The sequence below is a fragment of the Pundamilia nyererei genome, unplaced genomic scaffold (genome assembly GCF_000239375.1).
Source record: "Pundamilia nyererei isolate P.nyererei 1_Seehausen unplaced genomic scaffold, PunNye1.0 scaffold00090, whole genome shotgun sequence".
In the NCBI taxonomy this organism is placed as follows: domain Eukaryota; kingdom Metazoa; phylum Chordata; class Actinopteri; order Cichliformes; family Cichlidae; genus Pundamilia; species Pundamilia nyererei.
In genome coordinates this window covers 1,032,415-1,054,826 of record NW_005187491.1, presented here as the reverse complement: position 1 = coordinate 1,054,826, position 22,412 = coordinate 1,032,415, and the positions used below count along the sequence as shown (strand labels likewise).

General features: G+C 37.8%; 2 protein-coding genes across 6 annotated transcripts in view; both read left to right on the top strand.

Annotated features, from left to right (window-relative positions):
* Positions 1–10,464, top strand: part of lingo4b (leucine rich repeat and Ig domain containing 4b) — a 19,777-nt gene extending 9,313 nt beyond the window's left edge. For 2 of the 5 annotated variants that reach the window (XM_005739196.1, XM_005739199.1), the window contains 2 exons: positions 7,464–7,569; positions 7,723–10,464. In XM_005739196.1, the coding sequence (XP_005739253.1) occupies positions 7,735–9,549 (1,815 nt within the window). In that variant the 5' untranslated portion in view covers positions 7,464–7,569; positions 7,723–7,734 and the 3' untranslated portion in view covers positions 9,550–10,464. Of the gene's footprint in view, positions 1–6,179; positions 6,284–6,327; positions 6,458–7,463; positions 7,570–7,722 lie in introns of those variants that run through there. The other 3 variants (XM_005739200.1, XM_005739198.2, XM_005739197.1) reach the window with 3 other exon arrangements.
* A 5,217-nt stretch (positions 10,465–15,681) lies between these two features.
* LOC102197406 (semaphorin-7A) overlaps positions 15,682–22,412 on the top strand; it is a 41,616-nt gene continuing 34,885 nt past the window's right edge. Inside the window, exon 1 of the mRNA XM_005739194.1 lies at positions 15,682–16,094. Coding sequence (XP_005739251.1) covers positions 16,016–16,094 — 79 coding nt within the window. The 5' untranslated portion in view covers positions 15,682–16,015. The remainder of the gene's footprint in view (positions 16,095–22,412) is intronic.

Here is a 22,412-nt window from a genome sequence, read left to right as displayed (position 1 = left end):
ATAGATATATAGATAGATAGTAGCTACATGATTGTAGTATTAATCGTAATTTTAAACCTAAAGAACTATGGGAAAATATGAACCATATTTCATTTTGCATCTGTTATGTATATCTTTAACATTTCCGTTGGAGCTGTTTATAAACCCACGTGTTGCTCTTCGACTCTCCGATAGGCTGCTAACTGCAGCCAATAAATAATCGTGTAAGGTTTCTCCTATTTGGACAGTATTCATAAACCAGTTGTGCGGCCAACAGCAACTTTAGTTTCTTTAGAAGATACACAGTGCTGTTGAGTTTATATACAATTTACAAATCTACTGAGCCAAGCTTGCTAATGTTTAGCTGATGTAAAATACATCCATTGGCATATATTTTATGGCCATTATAAGCTTGTTTACGAGCATCATTATAAATACACAAAGACATTAAACAAAATTTTTTTATGGAGCACCAAATTTAAGTCTTTTAATATCAAACATCTTTTAAGCCTTTTTTAATAACTTTTTGTTTTTAAGACCAAGGAGAAAAAAGTAATAAAATGAAACATGTATGTACTTGAATAATACCGTACAAATTCATAGTATAGCGTGGCCTAGATGCAAGAACTCAGAGCGTTATGCTGGGTTAACATTATGCAATTTTGTGATGTACTCGATGAATGATGACAATGTAAAAGAATAGTGTCAATATTGTGTTTGTGGCTCTGTTATACTATAAGAAAGTTCAGTATTGGATGGCATAACTGTGTTGTACAGTACACAGTGCTTTACTTTAAATTCAGAACAGTAAGGCATGCTAATCTGTTTGCCCTATTTTAAAATGCATTGTGTTTTCATGTAACCTTTAGATAAAACACAAAGTTAGTGTACCTCAGGTTGTTTCGCAAAATGTTTCACAACATGAAAAAACATAACTTCACATTATATCAGATCCAATATCAATTTTAAAAAATTAGGGCATTACATGTAAGTCCTTTGCTAAGTATAACTGCTCTTCTTTCTCCCCATCTTGTCTTTCTTTTATCTGTTTTGATTTTATATACTGTTTTGTTTGTTTGTTTGTTTGTTTGTTTGTTAATTAGTTAGTTAGTTTATTTGCTTGTTTTAATCAATTTTAAATCATGCTTTTTATTTGTTCTTGTTTCTAATGTCTCTGTAAAGCACTTTGAATCACCTTGTTGTTGAATTGTGCTATACAAATAAACTTGCCTTGCCTTGCCTTTCTTACATTTTTCTCAACGACGTTATCCTGTACTCTTTTCTGTCCTTGGAAAATGCATTAGTGTGCCTTCAGATAGCAGACACATTGTGTGACAAACTGCACACTGCACAAACAGTTAGTGACATTTTTTGAGCTTATAAAAATATTGCATTTGAAATTGCCTGCCACTTAAAAAATGTTTCTGCCTTTGTGCTACCTTCTCTTCTGTAGGTGCTGAAGTATTACAACCACAACTTATAAATATCCAAAAAACAAAATCCAAAACCACAGTTCCAGATCATCCCTCTGCATTTTAACCCCTGAGTACAGCACTATAAATGATGCACAAATTATGTTTTTGCTTCTTTCATCTCTTTGTATACAAGTGATCAATTCATATTGTCTTTTGCCTTTTATGTGTTATATATTTATTTGTTAAAAAATTCTCAGAGATTTCATTGGAGAAGAAAACTGAGTTAAATTTATACAGCACATTTAAAAGTAGAGTGTTTTGTATGCTCCAGTCGTATGACAGTATACAAACAAATAATGGAGGAACTACATTGTGCGCTGCAATTCATTTCTTATCATCCAACAGTTTGTGTGCACTAAGCTTGATGTCTGGGAGTAGTGTATGACGTCTCACAGTGTCCATTTAATTTATAGGATTGCTAAAATCTCAGAGTGTAGGCGTATTTAGAATACTAAAGAATCCTGTCACCCAGCCAAAAACCTTTTTAATTTCCTCCTTCTCACTAAGAAGCATTAAGAAAAGAACATCCGTGTTCCAGAATAGCATCCTGAAACTTTACATCACTGTGAGACACTAAACTCAGTACAGCAGGCTAATCAGCAGGTTTAAACAACTGCACAATAAGGCACACAAAGGACTTCAACAAATGTTAATGCTTTTAAACTAGGCCTTTTTACCAAATTGCCTTTCGTTATATTTTGCAGGATAGATTTTGCAAGTTTATTATTTAAAATTAGCTCAGTTCAGAAGTTTAAAAAAATAAATCTTGAGTTTTTTCACACTTGGGGCCATTTTTTCCATCAAGTGTGCAACGTGTTTCGGCTACAAGATTCTGCATTTTCTACATCTGAACACCAGATCGATAGATCTTTGCAATATTTTTAGTCCATCATACTCTTTGGCAACCTTGGGATCAAGATTTTTTATAAATTCAAATTATTTTGAATCTTTGTTTTTGTTGGTTTCACTTATTAGCATAAGTTAGTGACCAAATGTGTGACCCTGCTCTCAATGGGGTAAAACTATAGTCGGTACTTTTGCAACTGTAGCTCCTTTTGTGATTCAGTTTTTCTCTGAGCTTTTACACTTGTATTTCAGATATTTTCTTTATAGATGTGCCTCCTGACATGAGCTTGTTTACAAAGACTTCCTCAGATACACCCAAAGGGGAAAGACCAGGAGACTTGTGTTTTCTTTCTATGCACTGAACAGCTGTTCTGCCAGTAAACCCTTTAATATTTGCTGCTTGCATGCAGGTCTCAGGGGCCGTCACATTGTAGCAGGTGCCAGAAACCCTTAAAAAAAATGGAAACGCACAGCTCCACCATCTCCCCCATCAAACGTGCTTTTAACAACTTGAGTGCACACACCCACACAGAGAAGACACAAATTCATGCTCTGTGATCCCTGCACTGTTGTTCTGTTCCAGTCTTTTTAATTGGGGATTTGAGCCAGGCTCTTGTCTTTCTCACTGTGACAAGCTAAAAATAGCCCTTTGACAAGTGTCAGAAAACTCAACCGGGCTCAGACTGTGCATTCTGTGTCAGATGGGGCTGCTTGGCGCAGGGATTCAAGCTTGGGGCATCCAAATTCAGTGGAGTGGATACTGCCAAACTGTCATCCTGTGGCCCATGTGAGCTCATGTTCCTGTTCCATGCACCTGTTGCTAAAAGAACTTTTCTTTTCATCTCAGTAATTGGATTCTGTCTGTCACAATTCTTCACATTTTGCTTGAAGTCCTTTGGTGACAAAGCGATCGAATATTAAAGAACTCAGCTAAGGTGGAACTTTAAAGGGCTGAGTTTCAGAAAGACGTCCCTCAAAGCTAATGAAACCACAGTGCAGGCTACAAGAGGAGTTCAGGTTAATTGAGAGTCATTGCCTCTTTCTTCCTCGTGGCAGTGTTTTAACAAAGTAATGATGCAAATTGCTTTTCAGTGAGTAAATACATGGATCATGTTAGGTTTGATGAATAAGAGGAACAGCAAAAATGTCTCATTTAAGCTGTGTTTTACATTTCTGGCATCAGCATAAACAAACAACATCCATACTCATGAAGCCATCTCAGTGACTTTAGTAGTCACAGCAATCATCAATGGTATGATACTTTTAATTTAAATCATTATAATCTTAATCCCTGCGGAAGAACACAGCAACTTTGGACAGTGAAGAAATGACTGAACCTGCAGCAACACTAGGGCAAAGAAGAAAGTCCAAATGTTAACATGGGTTGGAAACTAACCACAGACTGATGTAAGGTGATAAGAGCCCGAGCTGAGAGGCTCGATGAGTTATGTCTGATGAAAGAACAGAGAAAGGGAAAACTGAACAGAGTATGGAAGGTGAATTATGTCGAACAATTATGCGACAGTTGGAGCCCATCCAAAATACTCTGCCAAAGAATTGTCTGATGAGATGTTACATCACTGATATTGTTTGCATTTTGGCAATGTGAGGGGTTATTAGGTAAGAGCTGGCATCTTCTTGGCTTTAGGAGAGTGGATATTTTTGACTCATGCATAAAAAGGTTTTTGCAGGGTCATCAAATGGCAGCTTCATATTGGTCAATCAGAGTCTGCAGTATCTTGCCAGACTCTGGCAACAAAAGCAAATCCCAGGAACTGGATGGAACAAGTTCTCACAGTGATCAAACAGCATGCTTACTAAACAGAATTAAACTGAAATGAACCTGAAGTGACTTCTTAGAAATGACTGCAAGGTATTTCTAAGAAAAATATATAATAAAGAAATACAAATATACATATATAATTGAATTAACCAGAAATAATAAAACACTTAGAAAGACTGAAAAGAAATACAGGAAACGTTTTTATTATTAACAACTCATTGTGATTCAAAAATGAAACAAAATATAATAAAAAGAAGTTATTTGCAGAGTGTGATTTTTAATAAATGATTTTTTAAATCTATTAAAATAAGTTGGTAGCTTGTTTTGGAAAAAAATGTATCCATGAAAATAACGGCAACTACATTATAGTAGGCAAGACTATTAAACCTGTTTTTGTATTCCCAAAGGTAACCACAGATTTGTATTTATTTATTTTATTAAATGGATTAATTTAACCCATAGTCTCCTCATCTTCAGTCTTCTTTTCTAATTCCCCCTGTAGGAGGTCTTCTGCAGTGTGTTGACCCTCGTTTGCCTGCATAACTGCAAACAGTACTGTAGTAAAATATGATGATCTGCTAAACTCTTTTCATCTTCATCTCATTCAGTTAGCTTTGTAGCTTTTGGACTGTAATGACCTATTGTTTCTTAGTGGCATACTGTAAAGCCACACATGGATCAAGGTAGATTTGGAACACAACCAGAATATCCCCCCATGCATGCAGCATCAGCTGTACTGTCAAAGAAGCCCAGTCACTGACAGGGAAAGTCATTTGCACAAAAAACAAAATTGAAAGTTGCAGCACTAAGAAATGCTAAGGTAATATTTAAAAAAAAAAATAGATACCTCTGTATCTATTCTAATCTTTAAAAAGAGTAAAGCTTTTAGTATTTTTATTTTTGTGTATTTGTGTTTATCTTGACAGTTTAGTGTCTTAAACCAATAAAAACCATGCTGTAGTCAATTACTGTGCATGTGTGAGCAACTACAGAGTAACACATATTTAAATGCAGGGAGTTCTCCTGGAAATACAGATATAATGTCTGATTTATTTTCATTTGTGAAGGTTACAAAATTTAAGGGGGTCCTCAGTTCTCCATTTGTGCCAGTCTTTGACAAATGCACTGACAGCTTTTTGTGTATGTTTTTCATTCTAATGAGAAATTGTATTATTAATAGAAACAACAAGTGTTTCAGTATGATAGAAAATAGTTAAAACAATTAACACTGTAACATGACACTCATGTGACCACAATCCACACAGGGTGAGAAATAACAAATTAATTTATTTCCCACTTTCTAATTTGATGGATGGGTCAGTCCTGGGTATAACTCTGGAGTCGTGACCTTTGGCTGGACTGTATCTTTATGGTGTGCAGATAGACACAGGGGAGGTGTGAAACCAATTGCTGATTGGCTGGAAGGTCTCGGCAACTGACAGGGTACAGGCCTGGGATATCTCCCAGCTGTCAGTCTCTGTCTCTCACAACTTAGCTCAGGGGAGGGGGGGGGGGGGGGGGGGGGGGGGGGGGGGTATCAGCATATTTAACTTGTGAACCCCATCAATGGACAAAGTAAACCAATGCAGTTTTGTAAAATACTATATTTGCTACTCATGGTCCATTTCTTTATTTATTTATTTATTTTATTTTTTTTTACAGTTTTTAAAGAATATAAATTTAATACCATGTTATGTATTTTTTGCCATTTTTAATAGTTGAAGAACTTGAGCTTGAGATCACATATACTACATAAAATTAGCATAACAATTAACCTGCAGAAACAAAATAATAATAATAGTAATAATAACAACAATAATAATAGTTCACAAACACCAGAAATAAAACGTAGCATTTTACAGCCGATTTGACTTTAGCTGTGGTCAGTAAAAACTGGGAAATCACCAACTATGCCTGGCTGACGGCCAACATTTATTGGTATCTTTCTTGTGTGACTGCACTCTAATATATTGGTCTAAAAGGAGCCCTGTGAGTCTAAGAGCACAAGTGTTGGGTTTGTGAGTCAGCGCTCCCAGCCTGCCAGTATAAGAGCTGTTTGCATGAAGAACAAGGATGAGACAAAGACTGTAGAGCTCTGGGACTGTTGGCAACTCAGGCACTCAGAGGAGAGGCTGCAGCGAGGGTGGGTCCACACTCTGGAAACTGTTTGATGGTGAAGAGTAAGCTGCAGCTGCTGCAGGTCAGACACAGTTTGGCTTTGGTATTTTGAGGATTATTTTTGTATTGTATCTTTTTTTTTTATATGAAAGGAAATATCCTGTGTGAGAGCAGTTCAACTTCTGGACTTGGAGGTTTTCATGCAGCTGTGGAAAAGTGTTAAGAATTAAGATTTGTTTCTTTTAACGTCTGTTAGGTAAGATTTGTTCTTCATATTTTAGCAGGTCTTAGTGGTAGTTGTTGGAGAAGGGATGCATAATTTATATTAGATTCTACATTCATCATTTTCTTAAATTCAACTGGCAAGCCAGACAGCAGCATTATGTAATTTACTGATATTTCACTTTGCAGCATTTTACAGACAACAGGGCTCTTTTTTGACTCTGTTCCCTAAAGTTTGGAGGTTGCTTTTACTTATCACTCAGTTTCTTCACTGATTATTTTAGAATATGTTCATACAAGATTTATGCTGTTATATTTTCCTACTTAATTTGTACCAACAATGGAGGCTGCTTTGTGTTATCATGTCTTCTAAACATCTATATGAAAATATGTTTATCATTATAGTGCTTTACTCTAAAGCAACACCGTAGAGCAAATTAAGGTACAATTTAAACAAAAGATATTTGTGCACAAGTCTTGATGGATTCAATAGCTCTAACACTGACTGCATTAATATTCTGTTCATAGTTGTGAGTAATTAGAACAGATTGGCTATAAAAATAGGCACTTTCTGTTGTTCACTTCCTTATGTAAAAATGCTGTTGCAATGCACCTACTGACAAGCAGAATTAATTATGCAATATACTGATTGCAGGACTCAAAATTCACACAATCTTGAATTCTTGATTTCTTTCACTTTGGCAGTGATTGGTTTAACACACTGGTCAAATGGTTGTCTTCCCCTCATGTGAGGTGCACACTGGTGCCTCAGACACTATTCTGTGTGTTGCCAGATGCAACAAAATGAATCATTTAACTCACAGGACTGGGTTGCCTTCTGAGAAAGCTGTGTTTGTGGTGGTTTTTAATCCATTTGGTTTGTCCTGCTAGGAACACTAAGCTGATTAAATAGATGGGGTTAATAGATCTTACAACTAATAAATGTTGAAACTTACTCAGCCTTACAACTCAGCCTGTTGTGGAGTTGCCATTTTTTCACTTAGTTAACCTTGGTTTTTCTGATTTTCTTTTATCCTCAGGTGACACAAAAGGGCATGTTGTTGACAGAAAATCATCAGTGGACTTAAGCTTGACTCCAACTTGACTGCCACTGGTTATGAAAATCTGCACTTCAAAACTAAAACGGTATGTTTTGATTAAAATGTAAGCTTGTGAGGGCAGTGAATTCAATACAAATACATTTTGCTTACACTCTGTCTTAGAAACATTAAGCTCCTATAGAGAAAAACATCTTTATAAATGTTTTTAAAAAAGGTAATTATGTGCATCTCTTTTCAGGCCGGGCGTAAGATGTTTGTGGAGTCAGTCGTCCGATGGGGCTTGTGGAGCATCCTGCTCCAGTTTGGACTGCGCGTATCTGCAGGAGGCTGTACTCCAGGCTGTCTGTGTCGACCTGAGCCCAAAGAAGTGATCTGCTCTGGAAAACACTTAAATTCAGTGCCAGGGGCCTTGCCCAGTGATGCCAGACGTTTGGATTTATCCCGCAACAGGATTAAGACTGTGGGACGCCGCCAATTTTCTGGCCTTGTGAAACTTCAAGAGTTGGACCTCAGTGATAATATAATCTCCATGATTGAGGTAGAGGCTTTCCTGGGCCTACAGAATCTCAGGACACTTCGGCTTAAGAATAACCGCCTCAAGATCATCCCAGTTGGGGTGTTTTCTGGCCTGTCCAGTCTAAATTTTCTGGATTTGAGCCAAAATGAGATTTTGGTCTTTCTGGACTATACCTTTAAAGAAATGGTAAATCTGCAGACACTGGAAGCTAGTGAAAATGACTTGGTCTTCATCTCCCAGCGTGCTTTCTTTGGTCTGCAGAATCTACAGGAGCTCAACTTAGACCGTAGCAACCTGACCTCAATTCCCACTGAGGCATTGTCCCAGCTCCAGAGCCTGACACGTCTACGAATGCTACGCCTCACCATTTCTACACTTCCCAACAATGCTTTCCGTAAACTGCAACACCTGCGCAGCCTCCTGATCACAAACTGGCCAGCACTGGACACTATAGCTGGCAACAGCCTAATTGGTCTAAATTTGACCTCGCTTGTTATCAGTAGCTGTAACCTAAGTGCAGTTCCTTATTCTGCACTTCGTCACCTGGTGTATCTGCGCTTCCTGGACCTGTCCTATAACCCCATCACTGTTATCCAAGGTAACCTGCTTGGGGATCTCTTGAGACTTCAGGAGTTACACTTAGCAGGTGGCAGCCTACTACGAATAGAGCCGGGAGCCTTCAGGGGACTAGCCTATTTTCGCATGCTTAATGTGACATCCAATCAGCTCACTACTTTGGAAGAGAGCGCCTTCCATTCTGTTGGGAACCTTCAGGTGCTGCGGTTAGATGGGAATCCCCTAGCATGTGACTGCCGGCTTCTCTGGGTGTTTCGTCGCAGAGTGCGCTTGAACTTCGATGGACATCAGCCCACTTGCTCCTCTCCTGATACAGTAAGACAGCGTGAATTCAAAGACTTCTTAGAGAAGGAACTTCCAAGGGTTTTTACCTGCCGCCCTGCTCGCATCATGCACCGTAGGCCGCAAGAGGAAAGAGTAGAGGAGGGCACTACTGTTCTCTTTTCCTGCAAGGCTGATGGGGATCCATCACCATCTATCACCTGGATCTCATCCCATAAAAATGTGATTTCTCCAACAGGAAGAATCAGAGTTTTACCAAATGGAACTTTAGAAGTGCGTTTTGCCCAAGTTCAGGATAGTGGCACATATCAGTGCCTGGCAAGTAATGCAGCTGGCAATGACAGTCTGACTGTCAGCTTGTATGTGAAGGGGCTCCCACGCAACCGAAACATGTCTTTCGTCACAGAGGAGGGCTTGGTAGAACCTTCAAATACCCAAGCTGCAAACTCCTCAGCTCAAATGGCTAAGCCATACCCATTCGATGCAAAGACCTTGATCATTGCAACCACCATGGGCTTCCTGTCGTTCCTTAGCTCAGTTGCCATCTGTTTTGTCTTCATGTTTTTCTGGAGCCAGAGCAAAGGTCAAATTAAACACACTGCAACTATTGACTTTGTTCCTCGGTCTTCCATGGGTGGAGGGGGAGGGGATGGAGGTGATGGTGGCAGGTTTACCATGAAACTCATTTAAAGCTGAGTTAGAATTAAAAGGAGCGTTCATATAGAATTTGAGTCCTTCTGTATCACTGGTGATTTCCACTGGTGATTTCCACTGAGACACTACTATTTAAACACCCCCTAAGAAGGCAAATCGGAGCCAGTGTGATGCACTTGTGCCAGTCCTCTTCTAATTTTAGAGTTGAAAGTTCCATCTCAGCACCAACATGGCTGTGTTATCTAACTAATGAATATCTTATGATCCAGGGATGGGATAATGTTAGCAGATTGTAGGTGGAGCTGTCTGCTAGTTGCTGTGCATTTATTTTCAAAGACTTGTACATGGAAAAAGCAATTCCTTTTTTTCTTTTTTGAAGCATGTATTTACTAAACAGTTATAAATCTCATAGGTTTATGTAGTGACTGAGACCACAGTTAGAATTTCACAACTATCATATTTAAAAAGTACCAGGTGCTTGTTTAATCATCTTTATTGTACTAATGTGCTAACTTTTGTTTTCTTTTGCCAACACAATATAAGCCAAGCTAATTCTGGTTAATTCTGCTTAACAATTGAGGTAAAAGACTGTCAATTCAGCATTGGTTGTAAGACTTTAACATGTACATATATAGCCATAAAGCTTTTGATACATGCAATAAATTATTGGAGTAGAGTAGCCAAATAATTTCTTATTCTTAATGCAATTGTTACATTTTGGACATTAGAACTTTTTAGAACGTTTCAAGGTTGCTGCTTTGGAATTGATAGCTAACCCTAATGTACATAGGAATGTATCCTTTCCCTTTTCAAACAACACATTTTTCAGGTCTGTCAGTCTTTTTACGGATGTAGTTAGCATGTGATTGCATTTGATGAATCTTTGTTCAATCAAAAATTGCATTGATTTTGCTTTTTATATAAATATATACAGCAGGAAAAAAGTTAGCTTTTTATATATATATATATATTTCTTTTGTAGCCATCCCACCCCACCTTCACCCCTTAAAGACACACACACACACACACACACACACAAGCTAAAAAAAACATGTGCCTCAGTAACATTCTCACCATTGACAGAGAGAATGCTCACCTGATCATTTTCATCTTGTAAATATTTAGGTCAAGGGCGTTTGTGTGTGCACTGTTCATTCTGTCATTTTATCTAGTTCTGCGGATTAGTGTCACTCAAATAATGCACTCTTTATGTGTGTAAACTGAACCGTGTAGATGCACTACGCACAAAGCTTTATTATGCCATGAGAGAAGGATGTAGGTCTAAGGATGCAGCATCCACATGTTTGTCTATTATTTGATATCTTGTAAAAATGACTTTTCAGTGATATGTCATTAAAAGCCTACATTTAATTCTGGTGTGTATCCATGTACGATGATTTATTTGCAATGTTATTGAATTAGAGTGTTAAAAAAGCATCTTATCTCTGCCAGCAGATCTTTACCTGAAATTATTCTATTGTTGAAAAAATTGGCAGCTTTTAGCTTTTTTTACATAACGAAAGCGGTAAGTCTATTGTGAGAAATGGGTGTTTCAGTTTGATACAAAACGTAGCCTTGTTGCCTCACTGTAAGACCGCAAAGCTACAGCTGGCACTCAGCCACACAGATGTACATTTGTCTTTTTCTTTTCTGTGAAGTTGAAGGATTATGTGTACAGAAGAATGCTGGTATGACTGCCTTTTATTTATTTATTTATTTTACATTTTTTTCCAGAGCCACGTGTACCACATACAAAATTACAAATAATCTATTTAGTTAGACATTTACTGTCTTTTTCCTTCCTCCTTACCTGCATACATAATTTTTAATGCTGACTCTCTGTTCACAACACAATATTGTCCCTGAGTGTGAGATAAATGTTAAATAATGAACCCTCGTTTCACCTTAGCACTCTTCAGAGACTTGCAGTAAATTCACTGGACAGAAAATAATTTTGTTTGTCTAATGCAGTTGCCCAGAATAACCCAGAAAAATGGAGGACAAAAAATGATAATCACGTGTATGAGCAGAGATTTAAACCCTTTTGGATTACCTCTGCATGTCTCAATCTGTTATATAGGTCTGTCTGGCGGGTGCTATCCTCCAGCCCAGCTTGGCCCGTCATATTATCTATTTTAATACAACTATGTGCTCCCATTGGACAGAAAGCCAAAAAGGCAGATTAAAGTGGTGTTTATAAGTCACTCCCCTCATGACTGGCATGCTCACACCACTGAGAACACCGTGGTCTTTGCTCTTAGTTCGTTTCAGACTCCTCTATTTTTAATGTAACTATGGAAACATTTCTTTACAACATAAGGTTCATTTTAAATTTATGACGTTGGTATTTATTTGACACTACCCTTAGTGGCACGGGAACAGGCTTAACACCCAGACCATCAAAACTACAACCAACTAACAAACGTCTCAAAGCAGAGTACTGGTTTTTTATTATTATTGTTCTTTATTTTTATCTTCAAAGAGTGAAAAGTCAAGCTCCATTAATTTAGAAAACACTTTTATCATGATGTTTTGTTGGGGCTGATATTATTAACTTTTTCAGTTTTGATTTAAAATTGGCTTTGTACCCTTAACTGCTGTAATTTTCTCATTTTATCAGGTGTGACTCAGTTTCAATTGTCCTAGTGTGGACATAAACGGTCTCTGCAGCCCTTTAGATAAAAGACCCTCAGAAAAGAAAAGAAAGAAAAAGAAAGAAAAGACCTCGCTGGCAGTATTACTCTAACTAAATTGAACATGATGCTACATTTTCAAACAGAAAAAGGTGGCTTAAGGCAGATAGCAGGCTTTTTTGATATGAGTGAATTTCTAATATGATTACTCCTTATGATGATTGCATACTAGAAAAAATAGTAAAACTACATTGTATAACAAAATGCTGTTACCACAACCAGATATTTTACTGCAAGATTTGCTATTTCATTAGAAAATGAACAACAAAGCTTTATATGTAATACTGGCATGCTCAATATGAATATTTTTTCAGGCTTTCTACACACGTTTCTTTAAAGAACTGTTAAAACATTGAGTGAGTAGCAGTCAAAAGGCAGGCATCAGCTCTGTTTATTGATGTTTTGTCCATGTAACTCATAGCTTTTTTATGCTGCTGAAGTAAATTACTGTGCTGACTGTTTAGTCACAATTACTAACTCTGTTTGATCACTAAACTCTTAGATGTTCTTTTATTTTATGTTCTATCCTGATCTTGTCCCAGCGCAACACAGTTGAAAAATGTTGGTGGCACTATGAAAATAAAGTCAAGTGAGGGAATCACCAAAGCTTTCAGGCCTAATCCTCTTTAGGGCATCAAGACTTGTACCAAATCTCATCACAATCCATTCAATATTTTAGATTTCTCGCCACACTGGACTGACTGACATTGTGCTGTGGTGTGCAGGATTTTTATTTCACCTGCTCAAAGAACTAATGAACAATGCTATCAGTAATAATACATTACAGAATTTTATGTCACTTTATTACTGTGATATGAAATAACCAAACAAGACTGAAAGTATTCAGTATTGCCTGTTTCCACTGTTATTCTGCAGTTACTCCTACTGCAGAATAGAATAACAAGCATACTGTTATTTACCTCACTAATCTTTAAGTGTTTCGTAACACTCTCTAAATAACCATTTTGCATCATTTAGCTTGAGAACCTTTGAACTAAAAGGGAAGAATTAAATTAATTACAAAGAAGACATAGGCACATGCACATACTCACACAAGGTATTTGCTAATTTAATACTAATTTACATGAAACTTTAAGTTTTTCAAATCAAGTTTTAATATGCTTACTTTTAAAGCCTGATCATTATACCTATGTAAACAAGTGCTTAACTAGATTCATTTTAGCTGGTGAGTTTTATTTAATGGTAATAAAATATCTTTCAGTAATTTTCATTATATTTTAATTAAAAAAGATTTTAAATAATTAATAAGTTATTAAAATGTCACAGTCAGAAATCATTGTTATTTGCCACGACTACAAACTGTGTTGTTAACTGGTTGCTTCACACATTAACGGACTGGGACCCTTTGATGCAGATGACAGTGTTTGAAATATCTATGTGACAGTTTTAGGCTTGTTGTCTGTCCAACTATGGAGAAAACAAAATGAGCAAGCAAATTAATCATAATATCTGTTAAAGGTTAATTCATTATCATTAAATATCAGATTTATCTTGCTTCTGTAAATTGTGTTAACTGTAAACTGCAATTTGACAGAAAGACGGTCTTAAAACTGACAGGACAGCCGTGTTGTAATCCTTAGTTTTAAGTAATTCCCAAAAGGTTGATTCTGTTCAGCGTTTTCAATGAGAGAAACGTTTCCTCACTCTTCCAAGTGACTTCTTCAGTATTAGTTTGAATTAATGAAACCAAGACTAAAAACCCTGCTTTTGGCGCCATCTGGAGGTTGAACATTATACACCCAAATAAACGAGTACATGCATTATTTCATTGTTAAGTGAGGAGATTTGTTTAACAAACACATAAGGGTTTATTGTGTTAGATTGCTATTTGATCAATAAGAAGTGAAAGCATAAAGAGTGGGAAACCAGTTAGCTAACTGTAATCTAGATACAGTGCATTACTGATACCAAAGCAGAACGCATACCCCAAACAGATATTTTTTTCCCTCCATGTGATACATGAATTGAGCCTCTGCATTTGCAAATATGTCTAGATTTGAATTGGTTTGTGGAATTTTCATGCAAAGCAAGATGATGTTGCCTAATTTGTATTATCTAGTTAAAGACTTCTTCCATGAATCCAGATCAAGACTGAGATCTGGATCAATTCCATAAAGTAATCACTTTGAGCTTGGGCCAAGCCCTACCTTTAGTAAATATTTCATGCAAATTTAACCTTAACTATTAACCTTAATCTTACAAAAATTGCTGGTGGATCCATTAAGAATAATAATAAGTAAACATACAGACCAAACACAGCACCGTACAATGCAAAATATGTTGCCATTTGATGGTAAGCTGTTGTGGCCTGAGTGTCCTAAGTTGTGTATGTTGTGTACAGTCTATCTGAAATCTCCATATGCTTTTAATAACCATAAACATAAAAATAATAAATAAGTAACTAATCCACATATGGATCAGAATATATCCCCCATGTGCCCCTGTGTGAATTCAATTTAAAAAAAGCCAATTATGAATGAGTGTGTAGTTGATCTTCCATTAACAAGTGAGGGTGACTCTCTGACTAAGCTCAAAGGCCTTGATTATAAGGGGTTACACAAGGAGACAGTAAAGGCCTTTGAAAGAAGTTAAAAATGGTAAATTGCCCCCCTAGTGGGCGGGATTTCAGAGGCTTGTTTCTTCCAGGATCCACCTGTGTGCCTCATAGAGTGCTTTCTCAGTGAGGGAAACACAGGAATGCCTCTAATTTGTTTCTCAATGTGCTATCCTGCTGATTTCCCTCCAAGGAGCTCACTGCTCATAGAAATTTCTCACAGAAGCCCAGATGAAGGTTTAGATAGTGCCTACAGAGAACGATTTTATGAAAATGGAAGCATCTGTTTAGTTGCCTACACTAAGAGGCATTCACCATTAAGAGTGGTTCAGTTTTTCAAATTTGAGTCAATTAGCTTCTGTAATGCAAGCGCAGCAGAGTAAACCTGCTGATTCATTCTTATTCAGGCACTCAGGCAATTTATGGAGACATATTGATTAGATATTACAGTGAGGAAGTTGCTGAAATATCATCATTGGTTGATGGTAAAACTTGATATTTTTTCTGTTAAACTTCCAATCCCAGACATTTGGGGTCTCTCTGATGGTTGCTATGGGTTTCTGGGTATCTTGGGTAAAATATATCAATAGGCTTTTAAAGAAAACTCATTAAGTGAAAATGCTGACTCTTTTGCAGAATTTTCAACCTCAAGGAAATCCTCTGCAGACATGTAATGATCATGTTACAATGCCTATAGGTGCATAATAGACTGGAATTAAAATTAGGTTGCTTATGATTAAGGACGTTTGAATAATTTAGTTTGCCATATATTTAATTGGCATTAGAACATTTTCAAGGCTGTACGATGACACAAATGTGCATTATACCTTTAAGAGATACCGTGTACGATTCAAAATATCTATGAAAATCATTTTTTATCAGCAACAGGTATAATGTGTAATGCCTACACGCGCCAGCTGTAAAGCAAAAGCGACGTGTTTGCGCTCGTTTTTGCACTCCGAGTTTTCATTCTAGCGCCCCTGCTGAAAGGCTGCGCTCCCCCCTGTGCCTTTTGTTTCTGAGGTGGAGCCTGATACCCCGACTTTACCAAACTGAATTGCCGGCGAAACAGACGGACAAGACAGGACCGGAACCAGCAGTCGTTCTCACGGCTCTGGGACGTGGCATATCTGGGGGGTCAGGCGGCTGCAAGGAAGAAGAAGGGTTTGGGGGAGCGCTTCGTACGGTTTAGTTAATTTCACAATCGACTTCACGCTACAGAGTGACGGGAAAGATGAATTATTTCGTACTGCTGTCGCTTTTCGCCACGGTTATCGTCGGAAAGTCACCTCGGCTGAAATTTGTTCTGCGTGGTAAGTAACTGCTGTAACCTTCATATATCGTGATGTTCTAATACATGCAGTAAATTATTTTTAGGAGTCAAGAATGTTTTGTGTTCTTATTTTGTGTACGGAATGAATGAGTGAATACTTGCACTGCTGGAGAGATGGACGGATGAGTGGATGGAGGGATGAGCAGATGTGAGTTATGTCATGGGGTAATGCACCCGTTTTTCAGTACTTCCTATTATCTTTTGTTTTCCTTTAATTGGAAAAAAAAACCCTGCACACATAAAGCCAATAAAAACAGGGCTACCTCTGGATTAATCTCTGAAAACACCCCCTCCCCCCCGATGTCCAAGTAGTAAATTACGCGCTCCGCCGTTCAGGCCCTGCACACATGTCCCCGGGCTATAATAAGACGAGCACCAAGAAGAAAGCGATTTTTTTCCCTGTATAAATCTCAGTTTTAACAACTGTTAATCTAATGTAGGCCTACTGAAATCAGTTTCTTTGTGTTACCATTTTTTCAGGTTTCTCCGTGAGCACGGTCTGTCCAATCTGTATAAATTGGATATAATTTGTGCAACTCGTGCCTTTCTATCCGTCTTTTTGCCAACTTGTGTGTTCCGTTTATCTCAGAGCATTACAAGTTAGCGGTGTGTTCGTGTCTAGTTTGCATAGACTCTTATTGTAGTGGCTGTCCCTCCATATCTTCACATCTTCCGGACGCACAGAGCGGAATAAAACCACAAGTGCTTAAAAGCAATATTTCCTCTGCCAAGAGGGGGAACATGGCGCCTTTCCCCCCCTAACGCACGTCAAGGCTGTACCCTTTAAACACCCGTCTTCCACCGCCGAAAAACATCATTACTGTGAAATATGACTCTTTGGAGGTTGGCACAGTCACTGTGCCTCCCGCGTCCTTGCGGAGCTGCAATGCGGGACACGGCAGCTGCTTCACACTGCAGAGGAAGGGTCCTATTCAGTGAAAAAGAGAACTGCTTTAGTGTAGCAGACAAAATAAATAAATATATCCTATATGTGTACACATGTACAGAAAAGCCAAGATGGGGAAAGGGAGTGTGGAGCAACGAATGGAAAATTCCAACCCGCCTCCTTGTTATCTATTCCACTCACGCCTTTTTACACCTCACACAGTCCTCTAATATATTCAACAATCAATAGAGATGGGTGCTGTGTGTCAAGGTATTGGTATCTCTAACCCTCCCCGCGGATGTACAAAACGCACAAGATGACGGCCTGGACGTGCGTGTCATATCAATCAAATTCATTGTTACGCAATTTCAGGGTTAGCAATGAACGCCTATCCTTAGGACACACAAATCCAGAGACACACACAATTACACATGGAACACTGTCAGAGGAAATCCATCAAAGGCGCAGTCTGAAGCTTCAGCACCTCGGACAGCTCCGAGGTGCTCTAATGGTGAAAATGTCCTCATTTTGTAGGCGTTTGCCAAATGAGGACATTAAACAGGGTTTCATGCCTTCACAGAGTTGTTTGAAGGTTATAATCTTTGTTTTTCTTTTTTTTAGATTAAAATAGTATTTCCTTTAGTGGTTAAGATAGGACCTGGTGCTTTTGATTACGATATTATAGACGCAAGGGTTGGAATTACTTTGCATTCATTTGGTGTAGACTACACCTTTGTCCAAGTCCATTACAATAAGTGCATTCAAGCTAAGCACAGCAAGCTTTCATCCAAACTGTAAATATCTTCCCCCCCAAATGACAAAGAGGATGCAGGTACAATACATTTGAATTTTATGGTGGTCATAATTTTAAGTTGTGGTTTTTAGAGTCTTGACCCTAATTAATTTAATTTGGCTACACATTTTCGATATCCATATCTCAGTATGAATCAAAGCAATGCTACTGCCCAATAAAATACAGCACCCAGAAGGATCTTTAGGCTGAAGAAACACCTCTTTAGAACGGTCACTAAAATCAGTCAGTCGATATGTTCTCCATTGTTCTCTTTCTCTTTTTTGTGTGGATGTGTGGACTACCAAGGATGATACAGAGAATTAAACGACTAATAAATCATCATATCCAGTGCAATTATAGTATAATTGGATTGCTTTTTTTCTTAAGAGTGGTCTTTCTGACTAGCTGATGATTCTAAATTGAGGAGTCACTCTATGTTTTCCTCTGTTTTTAACAACAACTACTAACAAGTTAAAATGATCAAATTAAAGGCCAGTTTAACTGAAATATGCCAAAAAACAAAGCAGAGGGAAATTGCAGAGTAGCATGATAATGCTTTGTGAGCTGTACATAAAAACTACAGTTTATTAGGTAGACCTTGCTAGTACAGGGTTGGACACTGTTTTCTCTAAGCATAGATTCAACAAGGTGTTGGAAACATTCCTCACAGATTTAGGTCCATGTTGATGTGATAACATTTTACACATGCTGCAAAATTGTCCACTTCACATCCATTATGGTAAATGGACTGATTCTTATATAGCGCTTTTCTACTCTCCTGGATTACTTAAAGCGCTGTAGACAACATGCCACATTCACACCCATTCTCACAAGCACTTTCTCTACACTGAGTGCTTTCTAACTACATTCACACACATTCACACTCTGATGGATACATCGGAGAGCAACTTGGGGTTAGTAGCTTGTCCAAGGATACTTGGCATGCACTCTGGAGTAGCCAGGGATCGAACCAACAACCTTCCGATCAGTAGGTGACCTGCTCTACCTCCTGAGCAGGTCACCTACTGCCACCTCCTGAGCAGGTCACCTACTGCCTTTTACGGTTTCATGTTGTTTATGCCAAATTCTGACCCTGTCATGGTCCTGCATCATTGCCTATTATTTTGAACTAATTTACTGTGTCATTTCTGTTTATTGATAAATATGTTCTGTTTCATTCTTAGTTTGCTTATTGTTGAAGTTTCCATCTTGTGTATTTCTTTGTTCTTTTGAGCCTCAAACCCTTATTTCCAAATTATATTAGAGTTTATTTTTGTCCTCAGTATTTCTTGTAACATCTTGTCATCTCCCCTATGTTTGGTTATGGTTCTCACTTTCTGTTTTATTTTGGCTGTTCCTTGTTTCTAGTGTCTTTTGTTGGGTTAATTCCCCTCATGTCTCATTGTCTTTCATTATTAACACCTGCGTCTCATAACCCAGCTGTGTTCACTTTCCTTAACTGCTCTCTTTTTGCTCAGTTTTCGTCTGCACTTAACCTGCACTTGTATGCTCCCTGTAAACTCTGGATTCTATTTTCCCTTGCAGATTTTGTATTTTTTTTGGACTTTTTCAACTACCTTATCAAATGTCACTATTTGGGTCCCAATTCCACACTTCATGATAGCTGTTAGTTTAACTTCCTGTTACCTTCCTGCATTCTGACCATCCTCCTCTGACATTAAAAAGGAATCTTTGTCCAGAGAACTGCAGCTCACTGGATATTTTCTTTTTTTTGGACCTTTCTCTATAAACCCTAGAGATGGTTGTGTGGGACAGTCCCAGTAGATCAGAATTTTCTTAGATATTTAGACCAGCACATCTGGGATAAACAAAAATGCCATGTTCTTCCCAATTATGATGCTCAGCTTCAGCAGGCATCGTGGCCATGTGCATTGAGTCACTGCCATGTGATTGGCTGATTGGATTATGAGCAGTGAACAGGTGTACCCACTCATTAGTGTGTAATGCACTAGTGAGTGTACAGCATATTACACATAGAGATTTAAGCCAGATATTTATGTAGAATAGTCATAACAGCAGCTTTAATATCATATCAGTAAAGCAGAAACCATCAATATTCACCCACTGTTTATATATGTTTTGTTTGCACTTTTTGTTTAATTGGGGAAAAACTGTTCTCTTCTCCTCACTTCTTTAAGGGACTGAAACATAATAAGGATTTGGAAAAAGGTTAACAATAGTTGTTGTTTTTTTTAAAGCAAGCTTAAGCCATGCTTTATATTGTGTGTACATACCTAATGAGTGACAGTCACATTTGGCAATTACATAAAATGCATATATTGGCAAAGTAGGACAAACAGAGAAATCAAGAGAGAGGAAGACAGCCAGCAGCAAAAGAGAGTGAACACGGAAAGATAATTTTAAAGAAACACCCTGAGAGAGAGGAACAGCTCCTCCTGTCAAATATAATTTGACATGTACAGCATCTTAAATATCAGACAATTTCCCAGAAGTTCAGCGATCTTTTGTGTTGACCTTTCTCTTGGAGACTTAAACACATCAATACAAAATACTCTTGAACTATGAGTCTTATGGATATTCTCTTGTCATGTTAATAATGTGACACGTTGAGATCCACCTTTAAAAAAAAACTGAATTAAAAGCTTTTATGCAAGTAAAAAAAAACAAACAAACAAAAAGCAGCAAACAGAAAAGCTTCAAAAGATCCCTTACCTTGACTCTGCTGCTATCTGTCTTGCTAATTTTAAGACGCTGTTAAATAAACAACTGTGTTCTACTCTTCTTTAATGTGCACATTTTAGTGCAAATAGAACTTAGCTTCTTTAAAAGTGACTCACTAATATGAAAAAAAAGTATTACATGCTCCTCCAAGAAGTTAAGTCTTCAGCCACTGAGTTTAATGAAGCTTTTTTTAAGCAACCAGCTAAAAAGGTTGTTTTTCTTAGTTCCTGGAAAGCTGACCTTTTGAAAATTCACGACTCCCAACCAGTAGTAATGATTAAGTGTCTGAGTAAAGAAAAAGGAAAGATACACACTGACACAGAACAGCAGAGAACATTTAGGAGCTCAGATTACACCCAGATGTGTCTGGCTCTTTGAAAAATTCTGTGGAGACATGGAAAAAGATGCTGTTAATATGAATGCACAATATGTTCCTACGCTCTGCTTTTGCTCTCGAGGCAGGCCACAGACACTCATATTCAAAAATGTTTTCTAATAAAGGATAGGTGGGGGAGGAGACTACCTGTAGTATAATTATGTTAACCCCTTAATGTCTAGTGTATCGTGTTTAATACATTAGTTTTGGTGGGCTTTTGAGACGTCTGCATCATTAGTGTAATTAAAAAAATCGTACAATACAATTTTATTCAATAAACAGAAAAAAAGAAGCTAAGTGTAGTGAATATGGTGCAAATTCATGTTCTCAATTATTATATACTTTGTATACTTGCCTTTCAAAGAACTTTTTGTGTGACAATATCGCCATCAAATGTTATAACACAACCCACGAATAAGGTGCAAGTACCCTGTACTTACATGCATTTTCCAGGCAAAAACTCAGGTTTTTGCAGGAAACAGTGAAACAATTACACTGTAAAACCTACAATAAAGGCGCAAATACCCTACTTGCATGCAATTTGCGAGCAACAAGGTGCAAGTAACCTGTACTTATGTGCAATTTGCAGGCCACAAATCAGGTTTTTGCAAGACACAATGAAACAAGTACACTGTAAGTACCCTGTTCTTTCTGGGGTGTGGGACGTGTTCGAGAGTGACTAAGGTGCATGAAATTTGTAGGCAACAAGGCGCTAGTACAACGTACTTATGTGTAATTTGCAGGCAACAATTGAGGTTTTTGCAGGACACAATTACGCTGTAAGTAACGTGCATTTTCTGGGGTTCAGGCCGTATTACGGAGTCACTTAATCTTGTCTAATTTCCAGGTATTTTATAGGGAAAGAGTGTGAGGTTGAGCATTTTTATAAATCTTACTTTATGTGCATTTTTTGTGATTTTGCCTGCAGCTTGGTTGGCAGTGATGAAGCCCAAATTGGGCAGGCTGCTGTTACCGTTGCTCTTAGTTTAATTCTGCAAGTACACAGTTAGATTTCACACCTACATCTCTGAGCATCTTTAGACTGTCTAGATTAGGAGAAAAAAAAGGTGAAGGTCAGATTGAGTGCAGAGATGTAGACACGTAACCAGGGTAAAAGTCATTATACAGAAATAGGAGAGGGATGTTAGTATCCCAGATGCGACCTCGTCTGACCATGGGAAGTGGAATGACAAGAGGTTGTGACCAGCCCGTCCACCAACAAGGGAAGGCCAAGTCTTAACCACGGCCTCCCCCCAAAGTTTTTACCAATTAGATGAACCCACAATTCAATATATAATCCTGTGTAATAATAAGTTAGGTTTTCACTTTCAGGAAGTCGGCTACAGCTAACTGCTTGTAGACTGTGGTTTTCTGCCAGAGGGGGAATCCATGTACATGTTTAAGTATTTATTTGCCTCAAGCAGATAAATACTTAAAGACTGAATTGAGACTATGTCCCACTTTTATCTCAGAAAAAAAAAGAATCCTCAACAAGAGATGCAAATTGTACTTTAAATTATTTTAAATATCATAGCAGCCT